The following is a 27,481-nucleotide window of genomic DNA, read 5'->3' as shown; positions in this document are numbered from 1 at the left end:
TCTTCATTTTGTCTCGTTCTTTTACATTTCTTTTCTTCCGGTTAGCAGTCATGGTAAGGAATGTTTTCGAGTTTTTCTTCGAAAAAAATTGCTGAAAATGTGTGGAAATTTGTTACAAGCTCGTTTAGCGGTGTTAATATTTCGAAATTTATTAACAACAAATCTTGCAGCATAGAAATTGTGATCCCAAAGTGGTAAATTGTTGTAAAAATGCTGAAAAATTCGTGGCGATGTCTAGTGGCAGAGCTCAGCATGCATTTGACAGCTGACAATGTGTCAGTGGAAATACGCGAAATGTGAGCACAACGTGTTTGTAGGCTTTTGCTATGCTAGTCTTGAAACAAATCTTTCCACAATTAACAATATGTGAAGAGAAATATAATTAGTGTGACTTTGCTTCATTGGAGAGTAACAATTGTTTTGTTTACTTCATTATAGCCCTTCCAAAGATTTGTACAAACTGGTCGCATAGCGAAATGCTCGGCTGGTCCCTTGAAGGGACGTCTCGTCGCCATCGTCGACGTGATCGACCAAAACCGGGTAAGTAAACTTCCATTCTGAAAAAAAGACAATAGGCATTATTGTTGTTTGTTTAGTGTTGATCATGATGATTATTGGCTTCTTGATAGGAAGTGCCAACTGATACATAACTGAAGCTATCATACCATAAATGCTGAAAACGTAAACAAGCAATTATATGCCGATAGTCTTTCTGATTCAAGACAGATTTGTATATCTAACTTGAATGTCATTTTTTTATAGGTTCTCGTTGATGGCCCCTTGACCGGTGTTCCCCGCCAAGAATACAGATTGAACAACATGCACTTGACCAAGTACCGCATCAAGTTCCCCTATACTGCCCCCACACGCATTGTGCGCAAGACATGGCAGGACAGTGACTTGAAGGCCCAATGGAAAGTCAGTCCCTGGTCCTCCAAGGCTCAAAACATTTGCAAGGTATGTGCGAAAGCCAGACTCGCTCAATTAACATCATAAAAAAAGAACTCAAAAGCATGATGATAATGAAAGTTCTTGATAGGAATTGCCGGCTGATACATAAATGAAGCTAATTTTCTACTAACTGAAGCTATTCATTGTCATCAAATACTACTGATACTCTTGCTAAGGTTTGGTTTTAATAGTTCTATTTTCTCTTTTTTTTTAGGTATGTACTAAAAAAATCTATCCATTTGACCCTCTACATGATGATAATGAAAGTTCTTGATAGGAATTGCCGGCTGATACATAAATGAAGCTAATTTTTTTGTAATAACTGAAAAATCCTGTGACAATGCGTTATGATTTTATATTTTCATTTTATTAATTTGATGTTCTCCCTTTACATTTTTTAGCGTTCCCAATTGAACGATTTCGATCGTTTCAAATTGCGTTATGCCAAACGTCAACGCAACAAGTTGCTTACCATTGCCTTCAACACTTTGAAGAAGCGCACCAAGGATGATGGCTCCGTGCGCAAACTGAAAAAGGACAAACGCGAACGCATTCGTGAATTGAAGGCTAAGGGCGTTAAGAAGGGCGCTGCCAAGAAGTAAATTTGTTTGCCACATTTACTTGACATTTTCTAAATAGTTGTTTAGCGAAGTTGTTTCTTTAAACATTAAAGAAAGGAGAGAATAAAAATTTTAAAAAACAAACAATATTTTCTAAGAAAATAACTTGAAGACTTTTATAGTTTTTGGTGATTACAAACTTGTGGGAAGCAAGCAAACAGTTAAAAATTATCCATTTGCAGAAATGAATATGTACAACGAACAAGGAGAGATGGAAATAAAAATTGCCTGGGTTTTTTACACAACTTTTATGAACGATACATTTATAGTTGTCGGAAGTTTAGTTTTTTTTTTGCAGAATTTGGATCTTGACTTCTTGAGCCAATAGAGAGCGCAATTCTAGTCCGCTTTGGCTGAAATTTTGCATGAGGTGTTTGGTTATGACTTCCAATAAATGTGCTAAGTATGGCGAAAATCGGTACATAACCTGATATAGCTGCCATATAACCCGATCTGGGATCTTGACTTCTTGAGCCTCTAGAGGGCGCAATTCTCATTCGATTTGGCTGAAATTCTGTACAACGGCTTCTCTCATGACCCTCAACATACGTGTCTTATATGGTTTGAATCGATCTATAGCTTGATACAGCTCCCATATAAACCTATCTCCCGATTTTGATTTTTGAGCCCCTATAAGGCAGAATTCATATCCGAATGAACTGAAATATTACACAATGACTTCTACAATGTTTGACATTAATTTATGGTCCGAATCGGATTATAACTTGGTATAGCTACAATAGCATGGAACTCGACAAATGAGATCCATGGTGGAGGGTATATAAGATTCGGCCCGGCCGAACTTAGCACGCTCTTACTTGTTAAAGTTAAGCAGAGAAAATGAGTTTGTAGTGTCAGCTTTTGACTGGTTCTCTAGATCGCGAGTTCGTTTGGTGCCACCAAACTCATCGGTAGGATGTGTCAAAAGGCATGTTTTCTGGCTGAGACTATGCTATGAAGAGTATTTTCCCATTTCAAGTTTTTTGCCTGTTGGGGCGAAGATCATTAAATTTTGCAATATTTGTTTGATTCTCTCTCAAGACGAGCTCAATGATCGGAGATTTTCTTTGCAAGTGGAAACGGAAAGCCATTCTGCCCACATGCCACAGCAATCTGCAATAAAGTCAAAAGTAGAAACAAGGTCCTCAAGCCACTTGCTGGCAGCACTTGGGGTGCAGACAAAGAAACCTTGTTGACCACGTACAAAACAATTGGCCGGTCTGTGGTAAGTTATGCAGCGCCAGTGTGTTCTCGCCAAATTTGTGATACGCAGTGGAATAATATTCAGATCTGTCAGAATGCCGCCCTCCGAACTGCGACGGGCTGTCTCCTCAGATCTCATGTGGACCACCTCCATTAGGAGATAAAGATCCTACCAGTGCGAAGACATAACTACATGCTGTCTAAACAATACCTTTTGGGCTGTTATGGCAGAGACCATCCAAATCATCATCTTGTGGATAGATATCCACTGCCCAGAAGCCTTAAGGTAGATCTACATGATCTAGGGCGTGAGGTTCATCGCTACAAGAGAGAACCTTTAGATCAAGCGGCATACATTCATGCAGACACGGTAGCAGATGCGGTAAATGGCTACCGGGTGAATGTAGTCCTTGGAGAACGACCGCCACCCATTGCACCTGAAGAAATTGATCTCCCCCGTCAAACCAGAGTAGTTCTGGCTCAATTACGTTCCGGCAGATTCAGCCGCCTCAACTCCTACAGAGCAAGGATTGATGCCGACGTTCAAGATGTATGGCCCGATTGTAACCAGGGACCGCACGATACACGTCACGTGGTAAACTGCCCGGCCAGACCCTGTGGACGCACCCCCTCTTAGTCGCAGAGTTCCTGGGTCTTTACACTCAACAGAATCAAGCAGACGAAAGATAGAACACAATAAAATGTTATAACAACAACCATTTTGTTGAGAAGTTGTACATGGCTGAAATACTCACAAATGTTTCCAGCATTTGGTGAGCGTATTACCACCGCTGAAAAATGTTTTAAGGTGTTCTCGGCGGCAGGATTTGAACCCGAGCGTTTGGGCACGATAGGCGGTCACGCTAGTCTTTGCACCACGGTGGCTCTCTGTTCCCTAAATGTTCAAGATTATTCCTATAAAACTGAAACGGTTATAAACTATTAAAACCTAGCCTAACCTAACGAAGGTTAGGTTAGGTTACGTTTAAGTGGCAGTCTGCCATCAGACTCACTTAGACGTTTTCGTTCATTGTGATATCACTGAAACAGAAGAAGGAAGATGCCTTCTAGTTCCAACCGTTGAACCATCCAGATCGCTTTAAAAACCCCAATAACTTGCGAATGTTCACATCCGCTAAATCAGAAAGGTTCTCAAAGAAATGAGAACCTAAAGTGGAACTCCTTCTAACTGCTGGTGCGGGACACACCCACAGAAGGTGTTCTATAGTCTCTTCTTCTTCGATGTTCTCACAGCTTCTGCAAAAGTCGTTGTTGGCAACGTTTAGTCTGTCAGCATGTTTTCCGATTAGACAGTGACCTGTCATGACGGACACAATGACTGAGACGTCTGTTCTAGCCAATGACAGCAAAGCAGAAGACCTCTTCAAGTCTAGATTAGGCCACATAGTTTTGGAATACTCACAGCCCCCTCTTTGTGACCATCTATCATTCGTTGTCCTTCGGGCCTGGTCCTGAAAACTTAACTTACATGTCGCTAGAGGCATACCCACAGATTCCAGTGTCCCTGAAATGTGTAGGGTAGTTCCTAGTCTCATCCACTTTACAATTCCCTGGGATATCTCTGTGGCCCGGCACCCAGAACAGGTGAATTTTGAACTGATCAGCCATCTCGTCGAGAGATCTACGACCTTTTCCAGACATTCCAAAATAAGTTTTCTATTTATATTTGTTTTCAATAGATTGTTGCAAAAAATCTTTGCAACTTTTATTTGTTTTTTTCATGACTTTAATAAAACCTAAAAAAAAAACAAAAATAAAGGAACAATTAAAAAAAATCATTACATAACAGACTATTTTCAGCTCTAAGTATTCTAAAGGTTAAAAATGTTGTTATTCCGATGGGGGAGGATTTTGTATTTTGTTTTTGTCCTTGCTGCCATACAACAATTGCCAGTTATTTGGATGATTATAGGCCAGGAATATGGGCAAATGCAAAAACAATGTTAAATGTTCCAATTGAATTGAATTGGAAACCTTAATCCAGCCACGCAACCAAGTGATCATGTCATCATTGCTCATATTTACAGGATTTAGGCCGCGGATGTAGCAAGCATTACGCAGCGATTCTAAAGGCATATTGTGGACTCCACCTTCCCGGCCAATGGCCAAATCCATGTAGTGTATAAAGAAGGCATGCTCATACAAACTATGACGCTTAAACCAACCACGGGGGATGCCATGCATTTTGTTGAGCAATTTCTGGGAAAGAAAAAGGGTAAAGAAATTAATATGTGGGTAATAGCATGATTTCTTATGCTTAACGTTCTTTCGTTTCTTTTTGGGATTTAGGGGATTTTAAAAATTATTGCTTAGACTTTCAACTGGGTATTGTCTAGCTTAAGAGTCTTGAAGTTTTTAAAGCCGTAAAGTATGATCTGAAATCGAGATTCCGTCTTTGTCACAGATTATTGATGTAAAACTATGAACGAAGTGCTATTTGCGAGCATTGCCATGGGTAACGAGTGTTGAAGTACAACAACATATCAATGTATGATTTACACAGTCTGGAACATTGAGGTCCGATCTGTGTGTTGTTCATTGCGGTCACGAGGAGCTTAGCTGCGAGCTACCAGGCGGGTCCATAGGTTGCGGATAGTGAAATTCTCCATATGGAGTAGCTGTTAATGCAGTCACGGATCATCAGCGGTATCGAACGGAGAGTCTCAGTTAGAGGCCGGGCGGCACCGGCTCTTGCACACATACTGAGTGCCTATGATACTCGATAGGGCGACAAGGCGAGTTATTGGCGCCTTTAAATAATCAATGGCCGCTCTGTTCGCGCGGCGATCGGTGCTTTGGACCGGAACGAACTTGCTCACCCACAGGAGCTTGACGAGGATCGCACTTCCACATGAAAATGTGGCTACTACAACAACAACAAACACATGTATGATCCAGAAAAGCAATATGGGCACGCATATATAGGATGTTTGTTTTAGCTATGCTTCATGGATTTTTTTTCGCTTTTATACGGTTTTAAAATGTCTAAACGGTATGAATCCAACTTACGATATGTTTTCCAGGTAATGAGACTAGGCTAAATGGGGTATCGGCAAAAATGTCTTTAATATCCAAAATTTGCTCGACACTGGGATGAGTGCCACTTCCTAATTGACCTAAGACCTGAGCGAACTGCTCGTGTTTCGGATGCTTTTTGAGAGACTTCAGTTTTGCTTGCAAGCAACGCAATACAGGGCGATTGTAGGTTAAGCGTTCCAAAAAATAATATTCCCGGAACTCGGCCCGCTGTTGCAGTGTCCAAAAGTGCGCTGTTAAAAATGTTCGAGGATACATAACACTAAAAACATTATGAGAGTTAATATTTAATACACATTTATTGCAATATATTTTAACATACTTACACCAAAGGAAAGATGGCATAGCCCACCATAGGCAGTGAGGATAATATCAAAGCCGGGGCAACTTTGATCATATCTCGTGGCATTTGCATGTACAGCTCTAGTTCTTGTCGGTTCAAAGTCTTTAGACCCTTGGACGAGGAGTTGACAATTCGAGCCACCTTCAAGAAACGTTTCATGTCGGCAAAAAATTCCTTAACACCATCAAAGAAAACCCTATAGACTTTCATGGCCGATGGGAAATTCTTCTCCAACACTTTGTCATAGTTCTTGACATAGTCAAAGAATCTTGTGAACATGTAGCCCCTTACATTTTCTCTTACTTGTTGAGGGGATAATTTGGCCTTGTTGATGACCGCCTGTTTGGCAGCATCTTTTATAGGTGCGGTTGCCTGTTGCAATTTGTTGACATTTTCGGTAAATTTCATTTTTGCGCTCTTGGCATCGAAACCATCGTTGTTAGGCAAATGGGGAGTTTCTTTTTTCGTATCGTATTCGGAGCTGTTTGGGGGTATGGGCGTTGACGAAGTGGACTTCTTTGGCGCTGGATCGCTAAAGGAAATGAAAAAAAATATGAGTGACGGCCAACAATAGATCGCACAAAATCTACCAAGGATTTTAAAGGACATAGATATAGGAGAACTGAAATTCTGAATTTTTGTTTACAAATAATCTTCTATGGTTTAAAATGTCTTTGTTTGGATATGTCTCATTAATAGATCTTAAATCTTTTCCGAAAGTTCCCATTTGGCATCTTAATGCAACATGCATAAAGAAGTGAAATCAATATGGACAATCTTATCAAGTTAGAAGTTATTCAAAAACAATATCAGATCTCAATTTGCCTGACTGCTGGGATTTATGAGGTCTGTTTAATAAAATGGGCTACGTGGCATTTGTTTCGAACATGTGTTCTTAGTTCAGCAGGCTGGTGCTAAGTTCAGTTCAATTATTGCGGGGCATATATCAAAGAATTTTATTTTTTAAAATGTTGTAAATGAAATTGTTTTCAAAAGCCCTTGAAATATCAAATGGTTCTGTAAGAAAAATTTACAATTGGAATGTGGAAACGATGTATGTAACTGGAGGCAATCATTTAAAAAATTTAAAAACATCAAAGACCGATGAAAAGGTTGGGAAATTCAAGAAAGTTATTAAGGTGAATAGTATAACTAATATCTGAGAAGTTCTAGGGGATTCGAGAAAGCAGTACGCTCGTGCAACATAATTTTGGTTCGTAAACTTCATTTCGACCAAGAATAAGCCATAGCATCAGAATTGTTCTAGAAATGTTCAATGAGTTTAACAAAGATCAATCATATGGCAGATGGTTGTGCGTACCGACTTGGTCCGATGGAGACTTTCATCGGCAAGGGCTGCCGCCTCAGTGCTGCACTGCTACAACAACAACAAAGATCCAGCATTTAGGCGTAATAACTGTTGCCGGAGTCACCGTCTGGGATCGAATCCTGGCAAGCACATCAGAAACATTTTCACGGTGGTTATGCTAACTACATATGTGTGTAAAAACTTATCCCCAAAGAGGCGGCAAGCCGTTCGGACTCGGCTATAGTAAGCACTCATTGATGTAAGAAGTTTTCCTCCCGTTCCTTGATAGAATGTTCGTGGGAAAATTTGCAATTTAAACATTGCATGGGACATAATTTTCTTAGCTCTGTAGGACTGTTTCAAAAATTGGGGACGCCCATAAGTTGAGAGCTTAAAATCAAACCAAATAGTGCATAATGGAATTGTGCTTCTGGGGCTAAGAGGAAACACTTTGAGACGCATTTGATAGAATATAAACAAATAAAAAAAAGTTTGTAAAATTGTGTTTTGCAAAAATAAATCCCCTTTCTGGTATGAACAGGCCTCGCATATAATAAAAGTTGACGAATGCGCAAACTTGAGCCCATAAATACTATCCATCAAAATAAGTCAATTAGCCGTCTGTCCAATTATGTCTCCCACTTGTACTTTTTAATAATGATTCAAATGTATTGCCGGTGTTCTTCCCGAACACCCGACGCATTCATCCATGTATTCGATTTTGGCATTGCTATATGTGGTTTGAACACAAATTCACACTTTCTGATTACCTTACCTTGAAGTTACGTAGTGACGTCGTCTTAGAAGTGCATTGTTACCTAAACAAGTGTGTTGGAATAGGGATTCCTGGCTCAATGCACTGGTCGCCCGGAGCCGGGTCAAACGTAATACCAAAGTCATATTCACCAACTATGGCGCTCCACTTCGTTAAAGGGCGCAAGGACGTACACCGGTGTCAGCTGCGCCACTTTCTTGTCCTTTCGTCAATTTCTGTTGTTGTAACACTTGTGAAAAAAATTATAAATTTACACTTTATACGCAACACCAAAAACACCAACCTAGAATGCAAGAAACCTTAACCTTACGAATGAAAAATGAAAACGAATGAGAATTTTTAAGTTTTGTTGTGGTTCTTAGCTTCTATTCATTCACAGTAGATGACACAAATTTGACATCTCAGGGTGTGTAATCAATGTCAATGAATGGCTAACTTGTACTCATGGTTTAATAATACGAGGTTAAGCCACTTGCCGAAAACACAAAATGGATAGGTAGGCCTCATAGCAAAACAATTGTGCAACAACACAAATCATATTGAGCAGACCACAATTTTGCCATCAAGCTGATCGACGGTTTGTCAACACACACAAAGAAAATTGTGTGCATACGTATGCGTACATGTGCAGACAGATTTTTGTTTGCATTCTCTTTTTTGTTATTTTAAAAGAGAGCAGTGTAAACGGGGATTAGGCGGATTTTCTCCCTTTGTTTGTATGGAGAAAAATTCTATCCTCGATTATCTAAGCGGTTAATCTTTTCGCCGTTTATTAAAAGATATGGTGTCATCATTCAATTTGAATGACAAAACCAAAAGAGGAAGAACGAAACGTATATATTTAATAATTAAACCCTCTGAAATGACAAAATTTCTTAGGATTGTATAAAATCACATATATGAACTCAGAGAAACATTTATTAAAAATTAAAATTATTTATTTTGTTTTACGAGTATTGTTATTTGATTATTTCTGTTTTGTTTCAGTGCTGCCAACGTTAAAGTACAAAGCATTTCCATGAAGCCCAGTACTATTAAATTATTGCGAAAGCCGACGAACTCTTAGCCAGAATACAAACAAAAGTCCTATGATTGATGCTCATTTCGTGAGCATATAATTACATCGGCAATTGATTGAAGCGAAATTTTTATTGGCACAGCGACATGTCGCTACTATTTTGCTTATAGAACTCAGTACCATTTCAACGGAATGTGTTCGCATTTTCTTCGTCACCATTTTTTATAATGTGGCAGTGGCGCAGAGGTTAGCATGTCCTCCTATGACGCCGAACTCCTGGGTTCAAATCCCGGCGTGAACGTCAACAAAATTTTCAGCTACAACTGTTTCGTCAGTTGTTCGCGAAAATGGATCCGAAGAAGTTGAAAAGCCTATTAGTCGATTTAAATAAATAAATCATATATTTGAAGTAAATTTAGAGCCTATAGAATATAAGCCCGCGGGCTTGGAAAGAATATGTAAATGTGTGCGTTTGGTCATTGCTGCTATAAAGCTGAAAAGCCTCTATACATTATTTCCAAACATGCGGGTTCTTGCTCTTGTATGCATATTATTGAATTCACAATAATGCACAATAGTGCGTATGCTGCTATATATGTAGGTTAAGCTGCCATTATACGATAAGGCATGTCATACGCAATTTTAAAAACAGCAAATCAGATAGCATGGCTAAATAAATAAAGGTGATCTCATTTGTACTACAACCACAAATCATATGGTGCAAACCGCCATGTTGTCATCAAACTGATCGACGTTTTGCCAACACACACAAAGAAATTTGTGTGCGTGCGTGTATACATGTGCGTACATGAGAAGAGAATATGCGAGAAAGAAGATAACAAAAAAGAGAATGCAAACAAAAATCGCTCATCTTAATACCGTCAAAGCTGGCCGGCTGTTAACAGCTGTTGGCGTGAGATCACCTTTTTAAATTCGCCTTGCTCTGATAGTTGTACACATCGTGCGATACGAATGAAAATTTTAATATGACAAATGGATTTTAGAATAAATATGCCACTTTTTCGATTAAATCGAGTTTTATTTTATCGCTCATACATTTGGATACATGATGCAATACACATGAGAATACATGCCGATTAGAGCGCCCTCTATTCTTATTCGACGTACATAAGACAAGGCACTATTTTACGGTACATAGGTGTCTTTTGACTTGTCAAATTTAGCACATGTGCCGTGTGATGCAAATGAAACTAACATATGAAAATCTTACTTATTTACTTTACTTTAATTGGCTATGACAGAACATTTGTTCCACTAGCCGAACGTATAATAGCGTTCTAAGCGCCTCGATCTTCTGCGCTCATCCTAAAATCTCTGATACCAAGTTTCGAGGTGTCTCCCACCATTTGATTTTCCATCGGGCTTTTGGACTTCCTGGTTTGCGTGCTGGAGCTTCTTCATCTATTCAACATGACATAGCCAACGCAGCCGTTGTATTTTGATGCGTGTAACTATGCTATCGTCCTCGTGGTTCATACGTCGCCTATATTCTCCATTAACGCAAACTGGTCCATATATTTTACGAACATATGAAAATCTCTTTTCAAAACAGCTCATGTAATTTTTTGGTTTAAAGCGTGCTCTATTCCTTTTGACGAAAACATAAAGAAATCAGCGGTTTTTGTTGTCAGTCGAATGAAAGCAATCTAAATTAAATTGTTTTCACAAATTTATTATTAAACCACCTTTCTCAAAACTTTAACAATTTTTACAAAAAATCTATTTCAATCATTTTTAGGTTGTTTCGTACGAAAAAACATGCAGGTATTATAGCAAAAATGATGAATCGTTTGTAAATTGAAAATGTTGACAAACATTTTAAATTACATGTGAATACAAAAAGTGACATGTCATAAGACAACAACATGCCGTGTAATAGCTGCTTTACGCATATGTAAATATTATAAAATTAATTTCGTTTTTTAAATGCATTTCTTTACGCATGTATAAATATTATGAAATTAATTTTGTTTTTAAAATACTTTTCTTGCCGCACATATAAATATTATGATATTAGATTTGTTTTTGCCAGCCGATTTACCTATACCCTCATAATGGGTTAAGTGTTCTTCATGCGCATGCGTCATTCTCAATACTGACATTGGACTAGAATGAAATGTGACATTCTCTTAAGTTGCTTTTTCCAAAGAAACCCCATCATGTTCGCTCTTACCTTGTTTGGCCAAACAAACGGGACACGGCCAACAGTTTAGCTCCAGACCTATGCCATTAATAAACGTAGTCGCAGCTTCACTCGCTTTTTCTAATATTTATTTTTTCTTTGCGAGTGTGTATAAGTGTGTGTGCGAACAATACAAAAAGTGATAAAGACATGTAAATTGCGGGAAATACACACATTGGAGTAGAAGGCAGTAGCATCCTAAAAAAAATATTATTGTAACATTGAAACTGTGCGTTACAATTAACGTGTGTGTAATCGCGCGTGTAAACGTTCGACGGAGTCTATCTGTGTCTATTAGACGTATCAAGTGAATAATGGGGACCACCGCCAGCCACCAACAATCTCCATGATGATTGCAATGAAGATGAAAACGATGATGGCCAATATGCGGAAACCCCAGTAAAGTTAAGATCTTCCAAGCGGAGAGTATACAACAACAAAGAGTTAAGAAAAAAAAATAGCTTTCTTCGCTATGTGTATATAAAAGGAAAAAAGTGCGTATAACACTAATGTATAAAGCATCCGTACATATTAGATGAAATTTCCTTAGTTAATATCCTTTGGCTTTGATATAGTTTATTTTTAATAATAATACAAAAAAAAAAAACATTAAGCAAACTGGGAGTGTGTAGTAGAAAACTTCCAGTGCAAGCAAACAAAAAAATGTTAAGCGTAGAGGTAAAGTACAAAGAAAAAACAAAGAAATTAGAAACATGCCGTGAAAACCTTGAAAATTGTGCAAAAGCCAAAGAAAGAAAAATACACCGTCCTATGTATGTATGTATGGGTACTAGCAAATATATGTGTGTGTGTGAACACGTATGTCTGTATGTATATAAGGTGGTATGCATGTTTGTAGTACAAGGATGTATGTATGTATAATATAGAAGATTATTTACATATCTACAGAGTTTAAATCACAATAGTAGCGAAAACAAAAATTCCACCAGCTAGTCATCCAGCCAACCCAACTAACCATCATGGATGGAATACACAAATGAATGGATGGCAAGCACCTTACTCAAAAAAAAAAAAACAGAGCAATTGCATTCATTGCATTTTGTGTGCGTTGTTGTGGCAGTAGTAGTAAGAGCTGTTGTTATTGCTGCCTGCATTCAATGCTACTGTTACTGTGTTGTTATGTTATTTTTCTCCACATGGGAGACGGCATGTCATTACACGAATGGCGCGCTGCTGAGTGTATATACGTTGTGGGTATGTTTGTGTGTATGTTGTGTTTATCCCCCCAAAAGATAACTGCTTACTTGCATACTCACATGGTCGTTTACAACCATACGCCTACATACCCCTTTTGTAGGATGTTGCTGTTAGAGATACAAAATTGTCAAGTTCCCTTACCAATTTAAGCAGCTGCAAATAGTACCAGCAAAATAAAACATTTCACCCATTAAAAAGAACAAAAAAAAAACAACAAAAAACGCATCCTATGATATTCATTCTGAAGGCAATGGAATGCACCAAGCGTCAAATACAAATATTGTCCATGAACGTTCCACTAAGGAACAGGGGCAAGCATCAAACAGAATTAAATTTGACAAAATTTTTGTCACACGCCTTTTGAAGATGGGAATTCCCGGGAAGATTTCTAATTTTTTCCTGGAATACGGGAATGAACAAAATGGTCATACTGACTTTATTCAAAAATTGTTCTCTTATAAGAAATAGACGTTTTCGTCCATTGTGATACCAAAGGAACAGGAGAAGGAAGACTTTTCTAGTTCCTACCGTTGAACCATCCACATTGCTTTAAACAGCCCAACAACTTGTCAATGTTTACATCCGCTAAATCAGAAAAGTTCTCAAAGAAATGAGAACCTTCTGACTGCTAGTGCGGGACACACACACAGCAGATGTTCTACGGTCTCTTCTGCCTCAACGTCCAACGTTGGAGGTCACCGTAGCGCAGAGGTTTGCATGTCCGCATATGACGCTGAACGACTGGGTTCGAATCCTGGCGAGACCATTAGAAAAAATTTTCAGCGGTGGTTTTCCCCTCCTAATGCTGGCAGCATTTGTGAGGTAGTATGCCATGTAAAAACTTCTCTACAAAGAGGTGTCCCACTGCGACTCGGCTATAAAAAGGAGGCCCCTTATCATTGAGCTTAAACTTGAATCGGACTGCATTCATTGCTATGTGAGAAGTTTGCCCCTGTTCCTTAGTGGAAAGTTCATGGGCAAAATTTGCATTTGCCTCAACGTACTCACAGCCTTTGCACAATCCTTTACTTGCAGCCTTCGGTCGGTCAGCATGTTTTCCGATCAGACAGTGACTTGGCATGACGGACACAAAGACTGAGTCGTCTGTTCTAGCCAGCGACAGCGAAGCGGTAGGACCCTTCAAGTCTAGATTGAGCCACTTAGAAGGCTTGGCTTACATATCTCTAGAGATTACCCACAGATTCCAGATCCCCTGGAATGTGTAAGGTAGGTAAGCTAAACTCTCAGGTACGTTGCAAGGTTTTCCGCTTGTGACACACTACAGTGGTCGGGTAACCTTCTCGCTATGGCCAGTCTTAGTTCTTCAAGGTACACTCCAAAGCCTACTGGTCATCTAGTTTGGAACACTTGGTATAGTTTCAATTGGAATGGAAAAAATAAAAATGTGGGAGATTTTTGACAGAACAGTGGGAGAAAATCGAAAAAAAAACTAGTAAAATATATGCCATTTGAGAACGGACAGAGATAACTCTTTGAAATTTAAAGATGAGGCGTTATCGAGATCATGGTCAAAATTCAATGCTCTAGGTAGTCCGGACGCCTCATAGCAGGCCCCTGAAGTTGGTCACCTCGGCATTTCGAAAATGGTTCGGGCTGCCAAATTTACAATTGTCTTGGAAATATTCGACTTTTTTGTAATTTTGACCGAGACCGGAATTGTATTTTGCACGCTAACTTTCGAAGGTGTAATGCTAGGCTTTTGAAATATTGTGCAAATACTTCCTATTAGAGTAGGTCGGTTGGGATTGTAAATGGGCCATGTCGGTTCATATTAAGATATAGCTCTCACATAAACCGATTTCCAGATTTTATTATTTGAGCCTCTATAGGGCGCAATTCTTATACGAATCGGTTGAAATTTGGCACAATGGTTGCCGTTTACATTCTTGACATTTTAAGTTGATCTAGCCAAGTCCGTCAGTCTGTCTGTTGAAATTATGTTACAGTTTTAAAAAAATAGAGCTATTTAGCTGAAACTTTGCACAGATCCTTTTCTTGTTCATAGGCAGGTTCAAAGGTGGGCTGTATCGGACTATATCTTGATAGAGCCTTCATATAGACCAATCTCCCTATTTAAGTTCGTGGGCATATACAATCGCATTTGTTAGCGGAAATTGGGCACAATGAGTTGTGTTAAGCACCTTGACGTTTGCATTGTATACCGATATGCCGATTTACGTTCCTGGGCCCATAAAAGGCGAGATACCATGCCATCCATGGTCATGTACATATTTTACGGGTATTTCGGGGGTTGGGTGGCCACACAGACTCTTGGCATTAAAGTACATATAAGATTCGTGCTCTACTTTCAAATATATTTTATATGAGCCCCATAATTGCATCATCGGTAAAAAGTTCTGTTTGAGTGTAGGGTGGACCCCAGGGTCTTTGTTCCGAAAATGAGTGTAAATTTACCGAAATTTATGAGTATCAATTCGACTCGAATATGGATATCAAATTTGTCGGTCGGTAAATATGAACCGTATGGAGGGTGTTTTGGGGCTGGGCGGCCACCGGCACTTTGCCCTGAAAATAGATATCAAATTCGTTCTTTACAACCAAATACCGTTCATTTGGGCTCCATGTTGCCATTATCGGAAATGAAGTTCAATTTAGGGGGTGCTTTAGGGCGTACCCCCAAACACTTGGCTCCAAAATTGGGCATCAAAATTCGTTTTCTACTCTCAAATATCTTTCATTTGAGTCCCATATTGTCATAATGGGTCAATCAACTTATTTGACTTATTTTTGGAAGGAAAAGCGCCACCTAGACTTGTACTCAAATTTTAATTTCATATTCGTAATCTACTCCTAAATGCCTTTCATTTGAGTCCCATATAGACATTGTCGGCTAATATGCCCATTTGGTGGTATTTGGGGGTTGGGTGACCCCCTATACTTCGATCTGTTTTTGTATGCCAGATTCATAATCTACTCTCGAAGACCTTTCATTTGAGACTCATATTGGCATGAACGTTGAATATATCTGTTTAGAGGAGTTTTTGGGTTGGGGCGTCCCGCTGGGTACATGAACCCAAATTTTAATACGATATTCGTTTTCTACTCTCCACTACCTTTCATTTGATACCCATGTTGTGCCTATCGGTCCACTTTTGGTTTTTGATAGTGTTCGGGACCGACCCCATCCGATACCTATACATTATATAGCCTATGTTTCCTTCCAGACAAATTTACACAATCTGTGAAAACTTTAAGCAAAATCGGTTTAGCCGTTTTTGATTTTACGGATCAAACAAACCATGTCCATTTGAGGCATATTTGGGGGGGTAGGGTGACCCCCTATATTTCGATCAGATTTTATATGCCGGATTCGAAATTTACTCCCGAATATCTTTCATTTGAGCCCCATATTGACATGAACTTCCAATATGTCTGTTTGGGCGAATTTTGGGGTTGGGACGGCCCAATAGGTACTTAGACCCAAATTTGTGTACCCTATTCGAATTCTACTCTCTAATACCTTTCATTTCATACCCATATTGTCCCGATCGGTCCACTTTTGATTTCGGGTGGTGGTTTTGGGTAACGGGGGAAGGTCCACCTCCTCCCGAAATCAAAAAATTATAAGGCCTATTTCTCCTTCCTGACCATATTCGTAATCTACTTCCGAATACCTTCCATTTGAGTCCCATATTGTCATGATCGTCAAATAAACCTCTTTTAAGGGGTTTTGGGACTGGGGCGGCCCCCCAGGTACTTGGACCCAACTTTTATTATTTATTATTCGTACTCTACTCTTAAATACCTTTCATTTGAATCCCATATTGTTCCGATCGGTCCACTTTTATTTTTGGGTAGTATTTTAGGGGTAAGGGGGAGGGTCCGCCCCCTCAATTGTTTTCCATTGTGATACCACAGTAGAGACAGAACACGGCCTCGAACCCACGAGGCTGTGTTCTGTCTCTACTCTTATCCGTGCTCGTTACCAACTCAAGTATCAGGACAATCCCCCTATCGATAAATAACGTGAAAAACTAATTTTTAAAAATTAATAGTAATTTGCATACAAATTTTAAAATTTTTTTGGAGCTTTTTCAGAAAAATAATGTTACATATTATTTTCCACATAAATGCTGTGGCATTGAAGTTTTGTTTTTGTATCCATTACCCAAATAAAAACAAATCTTCTAATACTAAAAGTATACGTATAAGCTTTCTTTCTTTGAATGCTTTCATTAAAAAGGAAACTTTGTCATGTAAAGGGTGATTTTTTTGAGGTTAGGATTTTCATGCATTAGTATTTGACAGATCACGTGGGATTTCAGACATGGTGTCAAAGAGAAAGATGCTCAGTATGCTTTGACATTTCATCATGAATAGACTTACTAACGAGCAACGCTTGCAAATCATTGAATTTTATTACCAAAATCAGTGTTCGGTTCGAAATGTGTTCATTCATGTGTTCAGCGATGAGGCTCATTTCTGGTTGAATGGCTACGTAAATAAGCAAAATTGCCGCATTTGGAGTGAAGAGCAACCAGAAGCCGTTCAAGAACTGCCCATGCATCCCGAAAAATGCACTGTTTGGTGTAGTTTGTACGCTGGTGGAATCATTGGACCGTATTTTTTCAAAGATGCTGTTGGACGCAACGTTACGGTGAATGAACACATTTCGAACCGAACACTGATTTTGGTAATAAAATTCAATGATTTGCAAGCGTTGCTCGTTAGTAAGTCTATTCATGATGAAATGTCAAAGCATACTGAGCATCTTTCTCTTTGACACCATGTCTGAAATCCCACGTGATCTGTCAAATACTAATGCATGAAAATCCTAACCTCAAAAAAATCACCCTTTACATCGTCTAATTTATACAACTCGAACAACAAACTATCAGCCTAAGTACGTTATACATGCATAGTTCCTTCAGCAAACCTTAACTCACGCATATACTCTTTGTGTTATGACTTTACTTCTCTTCACATACAATGACAGAGAGGAAAAACCCCCTTTAGTGCCTCAGAGAAGAGATCAAAGCTTAACTAACATACATATATGGATAGTGTACCAAAGAATGGCATCGAAATGCTGCTTATTTTAACCTTAGGTTGTAAAACTTTATTTACTGCTGTAGAGCACATGTGTGTGCTCTGTTTTAATACATTTGCCAGGTTTGTTGTTGCAAAATATTTATGACCGTGCATGCGGTCGTAAGCGTAGCAGGTTTGATTTTTTTTAATAGCCCAGCTAACACTTGTCGTCTGTCTGTCTTGCTTTCTTATGCGATGGTTTTATGCATGTATTTATGGCATCGCCATCGCTTGTACCTTCCACAAAAATCTGTCCTCCATTTCCCCCTGTTTTTTGGTTACCCATTAAGCACATTCATAGATACTTTCGTACATACATATACACAAGTTTGTGTACTCGTACAAAGATGAGTACAAGTAAACAACTTGAGGTACTGGTGTACTACTGACGAGTTGACGTTGCGATGTGGGTGTGTGAGTGTTGTTTGGCTTGGCATGAGTATGCACTAACCAGCCAACCCAGACTGAAGCAGTCAGAATACATGGGTACGCATACGTGTTATAAGATTATCTTTTACTCAGCACACAGTATTTTTCATTTTGGTTATTGGTTAAAACTGAATGTCAAAAGCATTGACGACTTAATTTATTGACATTGTTTCCTTTCACTTGATAAGGAGGAAGATAATCTAGATTTTTATCAGGAAAATGTTAAAGGCAGCTGAATTAAAACACAATAATGCTACAATCAGATTATTTTCGATTTTCTTTGACTAATGCTTCCATTGCGCTAAGTGTACAATGGCATGGATGATTCATTCCGTTTATAACACCTCGAAATATGGACCTTAGATCCTATAAGTTATGGTATGGTTATAGTATGCCATTAGAGGGCGGCACGCACCATTCTTTAATATTCCATAACTCCAATACCGTATGTACGAAGGATGGGCGTATATTCATTTTGTCGTTCCGTTTGCAACACATCGAAACATCCATTTCCGATCCTATAATGTATATATATTCTTGATCGTCGTAAAAATCTAAGACGATCTAGCCATGTCCGTCCGTCTGTCTGTCCATCCGTCTGTCCGTGCGTCCGTCCGTCCGTCCGTCCGTCCGTCTGTCCGTTGAAATCACGCTACAGTCTTTAAAAATAGATATATTGAGCAGAAACTTTGCATAGATTCTATTCGGACTATATCTTGATATAGTCCCCATATAGACCGATCCGCCAATTTAGGGTCTTACGCCCATAAAAGCCACATTAATTATCCGATTTTGATGAAATTTGGGACAGCGAGTTGTGTTCTGCCCTTTGACATTCTTCTTCAATTCGGCCCAGATTGGTCCAGATTTGGATAAAGCTGTCATATAGACTGATCCGCCGATTTAGGGTCTTAGGCCCATAAAAGCCATATCTATTATCCCATTTTGCTGAAATTTGGGGCAGTGAGTTGTGTTAGGCCACTCGACATCTTTATTTAATTTGGCGCCGATCGGTGGATATAGCTGCCATATAGACCGATTGCAGTGTTTCTGCAATTTAGCCCAGATCGGTCCAGATTTGGATATAGCTGCCATATAGACCGATCTCTCGATTTAAGGTTATAGGCACATAAAAGCCACATTTATTGCCCAATTTCGCTGAAATTTGGGACAGTCAGTTGTGTTAAACCCTTAGATATATTTCTGTAATTTGGCCCAGATCGGTCCAGATTTGGATATAGCTGCCATATAGACCGATCTCTCGATTTAAGGTCATAGGCACATAAAAGCCACATTTACTGTCCAATGTCGCCGAAATTAAGGACAGTGAGTTGTGTTAGACCCCTCGACATGTTTCTGCAATTTGGCCTAGATCAGTTCAGATTTGAATATATTGTAGCTGCCTTATACACGGATCTCTCCATTTATGGTTTTGGACCAATAAAAGGCACATTTATTGTCCGATGTCGTTAAAATTTGGGACAGTCAGGTGTTTTAGGGCCTTCAACATCCTTTCTCAATCTGACCTAGTCTTGGCCCCTTAAAAGGCGCATTTATGTTCGATTTCACTGAAATGTGACACAGTGACTTATGTTAGGCTTTTCGACATTCGTGTCGTATATGGTTCAGATAGGTCCATATTTGGATATGGCTACCAAAAATACCAACATTTAGTTCGACAAAATTGAACAATGAACAATGTACTTATTAGACCACTCAATGTTCATGCCGAATTTGGTCCAAATCGGTCCTTATTTCGATAAAGCTACTATGGGGGCATAAATTATGCATTTTTCACCGGATTATGACGAAAGGTGATTTACAAATGTACCCCAGATGGTGGGTATCCAAAGTTCGGCCCAGCCGAACTTAACGCCTTTTTATTTGCTTTCGTTTAAAAAGGACATCCATTTTCTTAGGTTTTTTCAAATGTATTTTATCCTATCACGCTGAACTCGTCGTCTATAACACTGAACAAGAACATCACAAATCCTTGGTTCTCTCTTCAATAATGCTGACGAAATTTGTAAGGTCTTTAGCCGTTCGTTTCGTTTAAAAAGGACATCCATTTTCTTAGGTTTTTTTCAAATGTATGTTATCCTATCACGCTGAACTCGTCGTCTATAACACTGAACAAGAACATCACAAATCCTTGGTTCTCTCTTCAATAATGCTGACGAAATTTGTAAGGTCTTTAGCCGGGTAAAAGTTTTTGTCGCTCAGTGGCACGCTGTTAGATCTCGCCTACAAAGAAAGTTTACTATAATTAAGCTAAAACATGCATTTTGATATGAGTAGGACTGCCGAATTGAGACTTTACACGAAGACCAAGTCCGGTTTGGAGTTCAATAAGCTTGATACGAATCCAAACGATGCCGATTTCGAATCTGCCAAAATACTCCGTTTACGACCCTAGGACGTAGTCGAGGGTTATACTTTGCATTTGAGAGATATTTATCCTCAGTTCCTTAATGGGATGCTCAAGGGTCATATTTGTGACCTTTTTTATAGCTGACTTGACATTAAAGGAATTAGGAAGTATGGTTATATATTTTAAATGACGATGGCGTGTCATTAGAATACAGTATTGTTGGGTTAGAAATATTCATAATTTTCCTAGTAAACGTTTCGTCAAGGTGTTGTTGATCTGTCAGAGGCAGGACTACTTTATTAGCCACCACATTTGCTTTTTTTTAATAAATAAAGAGTGTTCTACAACTATATATTTTTTAATTCTTTCACATTTTCCCAAACATTTCTTTCTAAATGGTTTTAAACGTTGCACTCGTCTTGTGGAATATTTATTGTAAGGCTTTATTGAATATGTCTTATATGTATGCATCATCTTTACCTGACATAAAATGCAATGGCCTTTAACGATTGCCTTTTTCTAGATTTCAAAGAAAAATAAGTGCAATCTTTATGCAAAATCCCCCAGAGGAGAAATGTAAAACACAAAGAATAAATGTTCTTTTATTTTTGCATACATATTTATAAAGGTGTTCTTTATCTTTGAACCGGGCAACCCTCCCCACAGGCTGCTCAACAATTGTATTTGTATTTAGCATAAAACAATAAAAAGCGCACATTAGAACAAAAAGAAAGAATGCAATTTTACGCGCCCTCTTTTTTTTAAGTACTCCCGCACTCTGACAACACTGTGCGCTGCCATTTGTTGCAGCTGTGTTGAAGTGAATGAATGCAAACTAACGGCAGAAGATCTACTGCTAAAATGAAAATGATGGTGAAAAACAATGCCAACTGTAATAGTTTTGTCAACACGAACTTGACATGGGCTCTCACCTCACTTACCTCAGCTGACAACAGAAGGCACAAAATACAACACATCATGCCACACACACACGCACGCACACACACACACATCAGCTCATGTCACAGTATTCGAAAGAACTATCAGAGTATGACAGTGACACTGACAATGTGACTCGCGTTGTACAAACAGAAAAGAGGAACAAAAAGGAATAATCGTCACACTCGTACAACAATTTACTCGTATTTGCCCATAGAGGTACGAGTATTTATTTACATACATGGACAAATGTAAATACAAAGTATTCTTATCGGTCCACACGTGCATGTATGTATGTTTGTATATATATGTATACATTACATTATTCTACACATATGCATTAAAAACAAAAAGAGCGGCAAACTGCGACTGCGGATATCTTGTGAAACTTTTAATCTTCTAAAATACCTCTTTGCCTTCCATATTTTGTGCAGGATTCTTCTATTCTTGGTTTAAGTTTCCAAACAATTAAATGACAGCTAGCTGCCAGGTTGACTGATATGAAAGGAAATGATGGTATAAGCATTAATGCATTGAAAACATTCACAGTAGGGTGGATTACTTTTTTTGTGATATTAGCATAAGACTGAACGCTTCGCTGTTGCCGATGGCACGCCCAATGTCGAGGTCTAACTGAATCGCAATTTTGAGAGCTTTAGCTTGATACCAAAAAGAAAGTGACATTTTGTAAGTTTTAGTGCCCAAATGTACCTTTTGGTATGAATTTCAAAAAATTCTTCAATCAGCCGAAACGTACTCTGAAGGTGTATCCGTATCCGAAATTTTAGTGCTCTAGCTCATTTCGAAAAGAAAGTACCATTATGTACGTTTTAGTACGATTTTCAAAAAGTCTTTTAGTCGCCCAAAATATATTGTCAAGATGTAACAGTGTCCTTATTATGAAAGCATTAGTTCAGTCAGTAAAGAATGTACCAAAATATTGGGTTGCTCAAAAAGTAATTGCGGATTTTTTAAAAGAAAGTAAATGCATTTTTAATAAATCTTAGAATGAACTTTAATCAAATATACTTTTTTTTACACTTTTTTTCTAAAGCAAGCTAAAAGTAACAGCTGATAACTCACAGAAGAAAGAGTGCAATTACAGAGTCACAAGCTGTGAAAAAATTTGTCAACGCCGACTATATGAAAAATCCGCAATTACTTTTTGGGCAACCCAATAGTACCAATTACAGCACTATAGTACGTTTTCTTCCACTTTTGGTAATATTTGTTGCCGAACATTCTATTTTTTCAAGATGACGATCACTTTTACCAAGTTGTTTAATTCTAGCTATTGCCGTTCGTTGTGGACGAAGATAAGCTATATCTTACTATTGTGTCCTTTCTGGTACCAAAATGTATGAGTTTTGAAAAAATCATTTAGTCATCCAATATATAATTTCTAGTTTCACCTACATGCCAAATTTCAGAGCTCAGGATCTGATCGTAAAGAAAGTACCAAATTGTACCAAATGCAGTACTAAACGTACGATTTCTGTCGTTTCGAGAACAACTCTCTACTGTTTTTTCCCAACCCCACTTTTACGCAACACAATCCTTTAAGCAGGAAAAATATTCTAACACTACCCGTTCGCCTTGTTCAATGTTCACACATTTCGTAAAATTTTGGTACTTTTTTTGGTACCTTAATATACTATTTTCCAAAAACTTATATAGTCACTTAAGCCATAGTGTGCTTAAATACCAAAATTCAGAGCTCTAGCTCAATCCGTAAAGGTGGTACCAATAGTACCAATTGTGCCACTAATCGTACATTTCCTCCACTTCCGATACTATTTAGATTTTTTTTTATTAACCAAATCTTATTTTTTCGAGACGCTTCTTAATTTGAGTCACAATTCATCAAGGGCTAGGAGTTTCCGTTAGCGATGAGTAACAATACACCATTTGTATCATATTGCAGAAGTATATCGAGCGGCATACCACAACTCACTGTCCCAAATTTCGGCGACATCGGACTATAAATGCGTCTTTTATGGGTCCAAAACCTTAAATTGAGCTATCGGTCTATATGGCAGCTATATTCAAATCTGGACCGATCTGAGTCAAATTGACGAAGGATATCGAAGGGCCTAACACAACTCACCGTCGCAAATTTCGTCGTCGCAAATTTCAGACAATAAATGCGTCGCTTATGGGCCCAAGACCTTAAATCGAGAGATCGTTCTAGATGGCAGCTATATCCAAATCTGGACCTATCTGGGCCATATTGCAGAATTATGTCGAGGGGCCTACCACAACTCACTGTCCCAAATTTCGGCGACATCGGACAATAAATGCGCCTTTTATGGGCCCAAAACCTTAAATCGAGAGATCGATCTGGGCCAAATTAAAGAAAGATCTCCAATGGCCTAACACAACTCACTGTCCCACATTTCAGCAAAATCGGATAATAAATGTAGCTTTTATGGGCCTAAGACCCTAAATCGGCGGATCGGTCTATATGGCAGTCCAACTTGAAGAATAGAATCTGTTCAAAGTTTCAGCTCAATATCACTTTTTTTTAAAGACTGTAGCGTGATTTCAACAGGCAGACGGACGGACATGGCTAGATCGTCTTAGATTTTTACGCTGATCAAAAATATATATACTTTATAGGGTCGGAAATAGATATTTCCATGTGTTACAAACGGAATGACAAAATGAATATACCCTCATCCTTCGGTGGTGGCTATAAAAAGTCAAAAAGTCTTACAACACTCATTTATATGTGAGCAGTTTACCCATTGTTCATCGATGGAATGTTCGAGGGAAAATTCTCAATTTGTAAATTTGTGTTTACCATGAGCACTTTTTATTCGCTGAATTCATTCAGATTATCTCCTCTTTTTAACACAGATTATCTGTTTTAATTGCTCTATTTAACACATACCTCCTAATGATGTTGACAGTTTTTATGTTGTTTCTACTATGCCATTAAATCCCATGGAAACAGTAAGCTTTTCTCTTTTTCATAGTATGGCGGAAATTAAGTAAGCAATGTTGGCTATTAATAACAAACTTTTTACGGACAAAAATGGCCACGCATTTAACAAATCCACTGTAACATAACCTTTCATTAATTCAGCTACAAGTTTAAGGACAATGATAACAACCACATCAAGCCATGGAATGACAGGCGTTGCAGCTTAGTTGCCATCACCTAGTGTTGCAACTTTGATGGTGCACTAGAAACACATACGCACATGCCCACATACATACTGTTATGTATGTTTCATTCCTCCACATGATGCCAAAGTGAAATTTCATGTTCGAAATGACTTCATGTCCATCCATGTGGAAACGTGATTGCAATATCATTGAAATGAAAATGTCCGTTAAATAAATGGGCGGGCGATGGACTAGATGATGCAAGCAGACCAAACCGAATCGAGCCAAAGCTAAGCACAGCAAAGCAAAGTCAAGCCACACGACAGGCAAGGCAAAGTCTTCGAGGCAAAGCAATTTTTAATTAAAAACAAGGATATGAAACTATAAAGATGAAAAATTACAGATGGTGCAAGTTTTGTGGAAATAATTGTAAGGCAAAAACTAATCAAATAATTACATACGAATGCATGCTGGCTGGTTGGCTGGCTGGTCAGCAGTCAGGCGGCATTGGAGGCATTGGATTGGCAGGCTGAGTGACAGTCCATATATGGCTGATGGACAGCATGGTTGACAGTGGATTTCGGGGAATTATGAAATGCTGATGGCTTTGGGGATAATGTCACCATGAAAATGTATGTCTTTCAATAGAGAACTGTATAAACAAAAACGTGGGTCAGTAGTTGGTATTGGTTGGTTTTAAACGATAAGAAAATCTATTACTAAAATTGCTTTAAAATGCCAATTACATAAAAGAAAACTAAAGAAATGCTTTGTTTGATATATCTTCACCTACTGCCATAAAAGTGGACAATAAATATTTCATACACTACAAAGTTGGATTTCTTAAGGGAGTAGTGTGCTGATGGAATTAGGATTATTGATATTTTATGGCTTTCAACCTTGGTAATTTTTGTGTTCCTTGGAGATAGAGTAATACCCCTAACCTAATAAAAGGTATGAGCCATAAAAGCTGATTAAATAGCATTGAGAATAGTGTGATGTGAGTTGTCTCTGATGTGGGTGCAAAAGAAATATTTGTACTGCGGCTCAAGTTGCAGCTGTGAAGTTGTTAGGCTATTCTATGTCTAACAAATCTGAACCGATATGGATACCATATAGCAAAGGCTTTCAAATGGGTAAAAAACAGCTCATACCAAGTTTCGTTGAAAATTGTAAATCCCTATAAGTGTAAACCAGGCGCAATATATTGGGTTGCCCAAAAAGTTATTGCGGATATTTCATATAGTCGGCGTTGACAAATTTTTTCACAGCTTGTGACTCTGTAATTGCATTCTTTCTTCTGTCAGTTATCAGCTGTTACTTTTAGCTTGCTTAAGAAAAAAAGTGTAAAAAAAGTATATTTGAATAAAGTTCATTCTAAGTTTTATTAAAAATGCATTTACTTTCTTTTAAAAAATCCGCAATTACTTTTTGGGCAACCCAATATATACGTATAGAGGGGAGCTACATCAAAATCTGAACCGATTTTAACCAAAATTCATAGCATTTGTATTTGGGCTACAAAAGTGCTATGTGGAAATTTCGTGATGGTTGAGTAACAAATGCGATATCCACCTTGATTATAAAGAAATGCAGACGGACAAAGACTATAAAGAGGATACGCGGGCAGACGGACAAGGCAAAGGCCAATCAGGAAGAATTTCTGAGACGAACCTAATACTGCATCATAGCCACCGTTGAGACGAAGGGAGCAGAATAAATGCCATATAAATGTGTAGTTTGTTTATGAATTTCATACTAGGACCTAAACGCCTAAAGAGGATTGCTAAGAAAGAATAGGATATGGAAAGAACATTTTACCCAACTGCTAGTGTCCGACGTTGGCGGCGAAGAGGATACCGCAGAACCAATCAATGATGATGGTATAGAATGTTTACCTCCTACTCAGAATGAGGTCCAAGTAGCAGTGATCCGACTAACAAACAACAAGGCAGCAGGAGCCGACGGGTTACCCGGTGAACTATTTAAGACCGGAGGCGACACGCTGATAAGGGGTATGCATCAGCTCATCTGCGTAATCTGGCTAGAAGAACGATGATTGGAAGCTCAGCATACAAGAAAGGAGCCAAGACGGAATGTGCCAACTACAGAGGAATAAGTCTCCTTCCCATCGCAAGATACAAGATACTCTCGACCGTACTGTGTGAAAGATTAAGACCTAAAGTAAATAAGATAATTGGTCCCTATCAATGCGGCTTTAGACCTGGTAAATCCACCCTGGACCAGATATTCACACTACGCCAAATCCTGGAAAAGACCCGAGAAGGAGAAATCAACACCTACCATCTCTTTGTTGACTACAAAGCCACTTTCGATACTCCTTAACGTTCAAAGGTATTTGAAGCCATGTCTGAGTTTGGTATCCCTGCAAAATTTAATAAGACTCTGCAGGATGACACTTGCCGATACGCGTTCCTCAGTAACAATAGGAAAGAATCTCTCTGAACCATTTAATACCAAACGAGGTTTCAGACAAGGGGACAGCCTATCGTGTGATCTCCTTAATATCCTGCTGGAGAAGATTATACGAGATGCAGATGTGAAAAGATATGGCACACTAATCACAAGAGAACACATGCTACTCGCCTATGCCGACGACATCGATATCATAGGTCGGTCGCAGGAAGTAGTAACTGCTGTCTTTGAAAGAATCTAAAGAGAGTCAATTAAAAAAAGGGTTTGGCAGTAAATCCAGATAAGACGAAATGGAAGGTTTCAACTCCCAAAACACCTTGTACAACCGAGCAGATAAAGAAAATTGAGGAAGTTGGGAACCACAGCTTTGAGACAGTCAGTAACTTTATCTACCTCGGCACTGCCGTAACCGAAACGAATGACAC

General features: G+C 38.7%; 3 protein-coding genes across 3 annotated transcripts in view; 2 read left to right on the top strand and 1 right to left on the bottom strand.

The window, feature by feature from the left end:
• LOC106087163 (large ribosomal subunit protein eL14) lies at positions 1-1,676 on the top strand. The gene is made up of 4 exons (XM_013252096.2): positions 1-53; positions 439-540; positions 763-957; positions 1,353-1,676. Exons 1-4 carry the CDS (start codon positions 51-53, stop codon positions 1,551-1,553), a joined length of 501 nt encoding a protein of 166 aa, XP_013107550.2. The 5' UTR covers positions 1-50; the 3' UTR covers positions 1,554-1,676.
• A 2,784-nt stretch (positions 1,677-4,460) lies between these two features.
• LOC106087175 (LETM1 domain-containing protein 1) lies at positions 4,461-8,624 on the bottom strand. The gene is made up of 5 exons (XM_013252137.2): positions 8,542-8,624; positions 8,259-8,487; positions 6,158-6,706; positions 5,805-6,093; positions 4,461-4,994 (listed from the first exon to the last, which is right to left on the bottom strand). The coding sequence occupies exons 2-5, from the start codon at positions 8,381-8,383 to the stop codon at positions 4,626-4,628; spliced, it is 1,332 nt and encodes a 443-aa protein (XP_013107591.1). The 5' UTR covers positions 8,384-8,487; positions 8,542-8,624; the 3' UTR covers positions 4,461-4,625.
• A 2,877-nt stretch (positions 8,625-11,501) lies between these two features.
• LOC106087174 (uncharacterized) overlaps positions 11,502-27,481 on the top strand; it is a 97,166-nt gene continuing 81,186 nt past the window's right edge. Inside the window, exon 1 of the mRNA XM_013252135.2 lies at positions 11,502-11,973. The gene's annotated coding sequence lies outside the window, so the exon portion shown is untranslated. The remainder of the gene's footprint in view (positions 11,974-27,481) is intronic.

The sequence above is a fragment of the Stomoxys calcitrans genome, chromosome 1 (assembly GCF_963082655.1).
Source record: "Stomoxys calcitrans chromosome 1, idStoCalc2.1, whole genome shotgun sequence".
In the NCBI taxonomy this organism is placed as follows: Eukaryota; Metazoa; Arthropoda; class Insecta; order Diptera; family Muscidae; genus Stomoxys; species Stomoxys calcitrans.
This window is presented reverse-complemented; position numbering and strand designations above follow the sequence as displayed.

Excerpts from the sequence above, each read along its gene's own strand:
- LOC106087163 (XM_013252096.2), top strand. Across the intron at positions 541-762 it reads ACGTGATCGACCAAAACCGG|GTTCTCGTTGATGGCCCCTT; the intron begins GTAAGTAAACTT and ends ATTTTTTTATAG. Across the intron at positions 958-1,352 it reads AGGCTCAAAACATTTGCAAG|CGTTCCCAATTGAACGATTT; the intron begins GTATGTGCGAAA and ends TACATTTTTTAG.
- LOC106087175 (XM_013252137.2), bottom strand. The coding sequence starts at position 8,383 with ATGACTTTGGTATTACGTTTGACCCGGCTCCGGGCGACCAGTGCATTG. Across the intron at positions 6,707-8,258 it reads CGTCACTACGTAACTTCAAG|CGATCCAGCGCCAAAGAAGT; the intron begins GTAAGGTAATCA and ends CATTTCCTTTAG. Across the intron at positions 4,995-5,804 it reads CATTACCTGGAAAACATATC|AAATTGCTCAACAAAATGCA; the intron begins GTAAGTTGGATT and ends TTTCTTTCCCAG.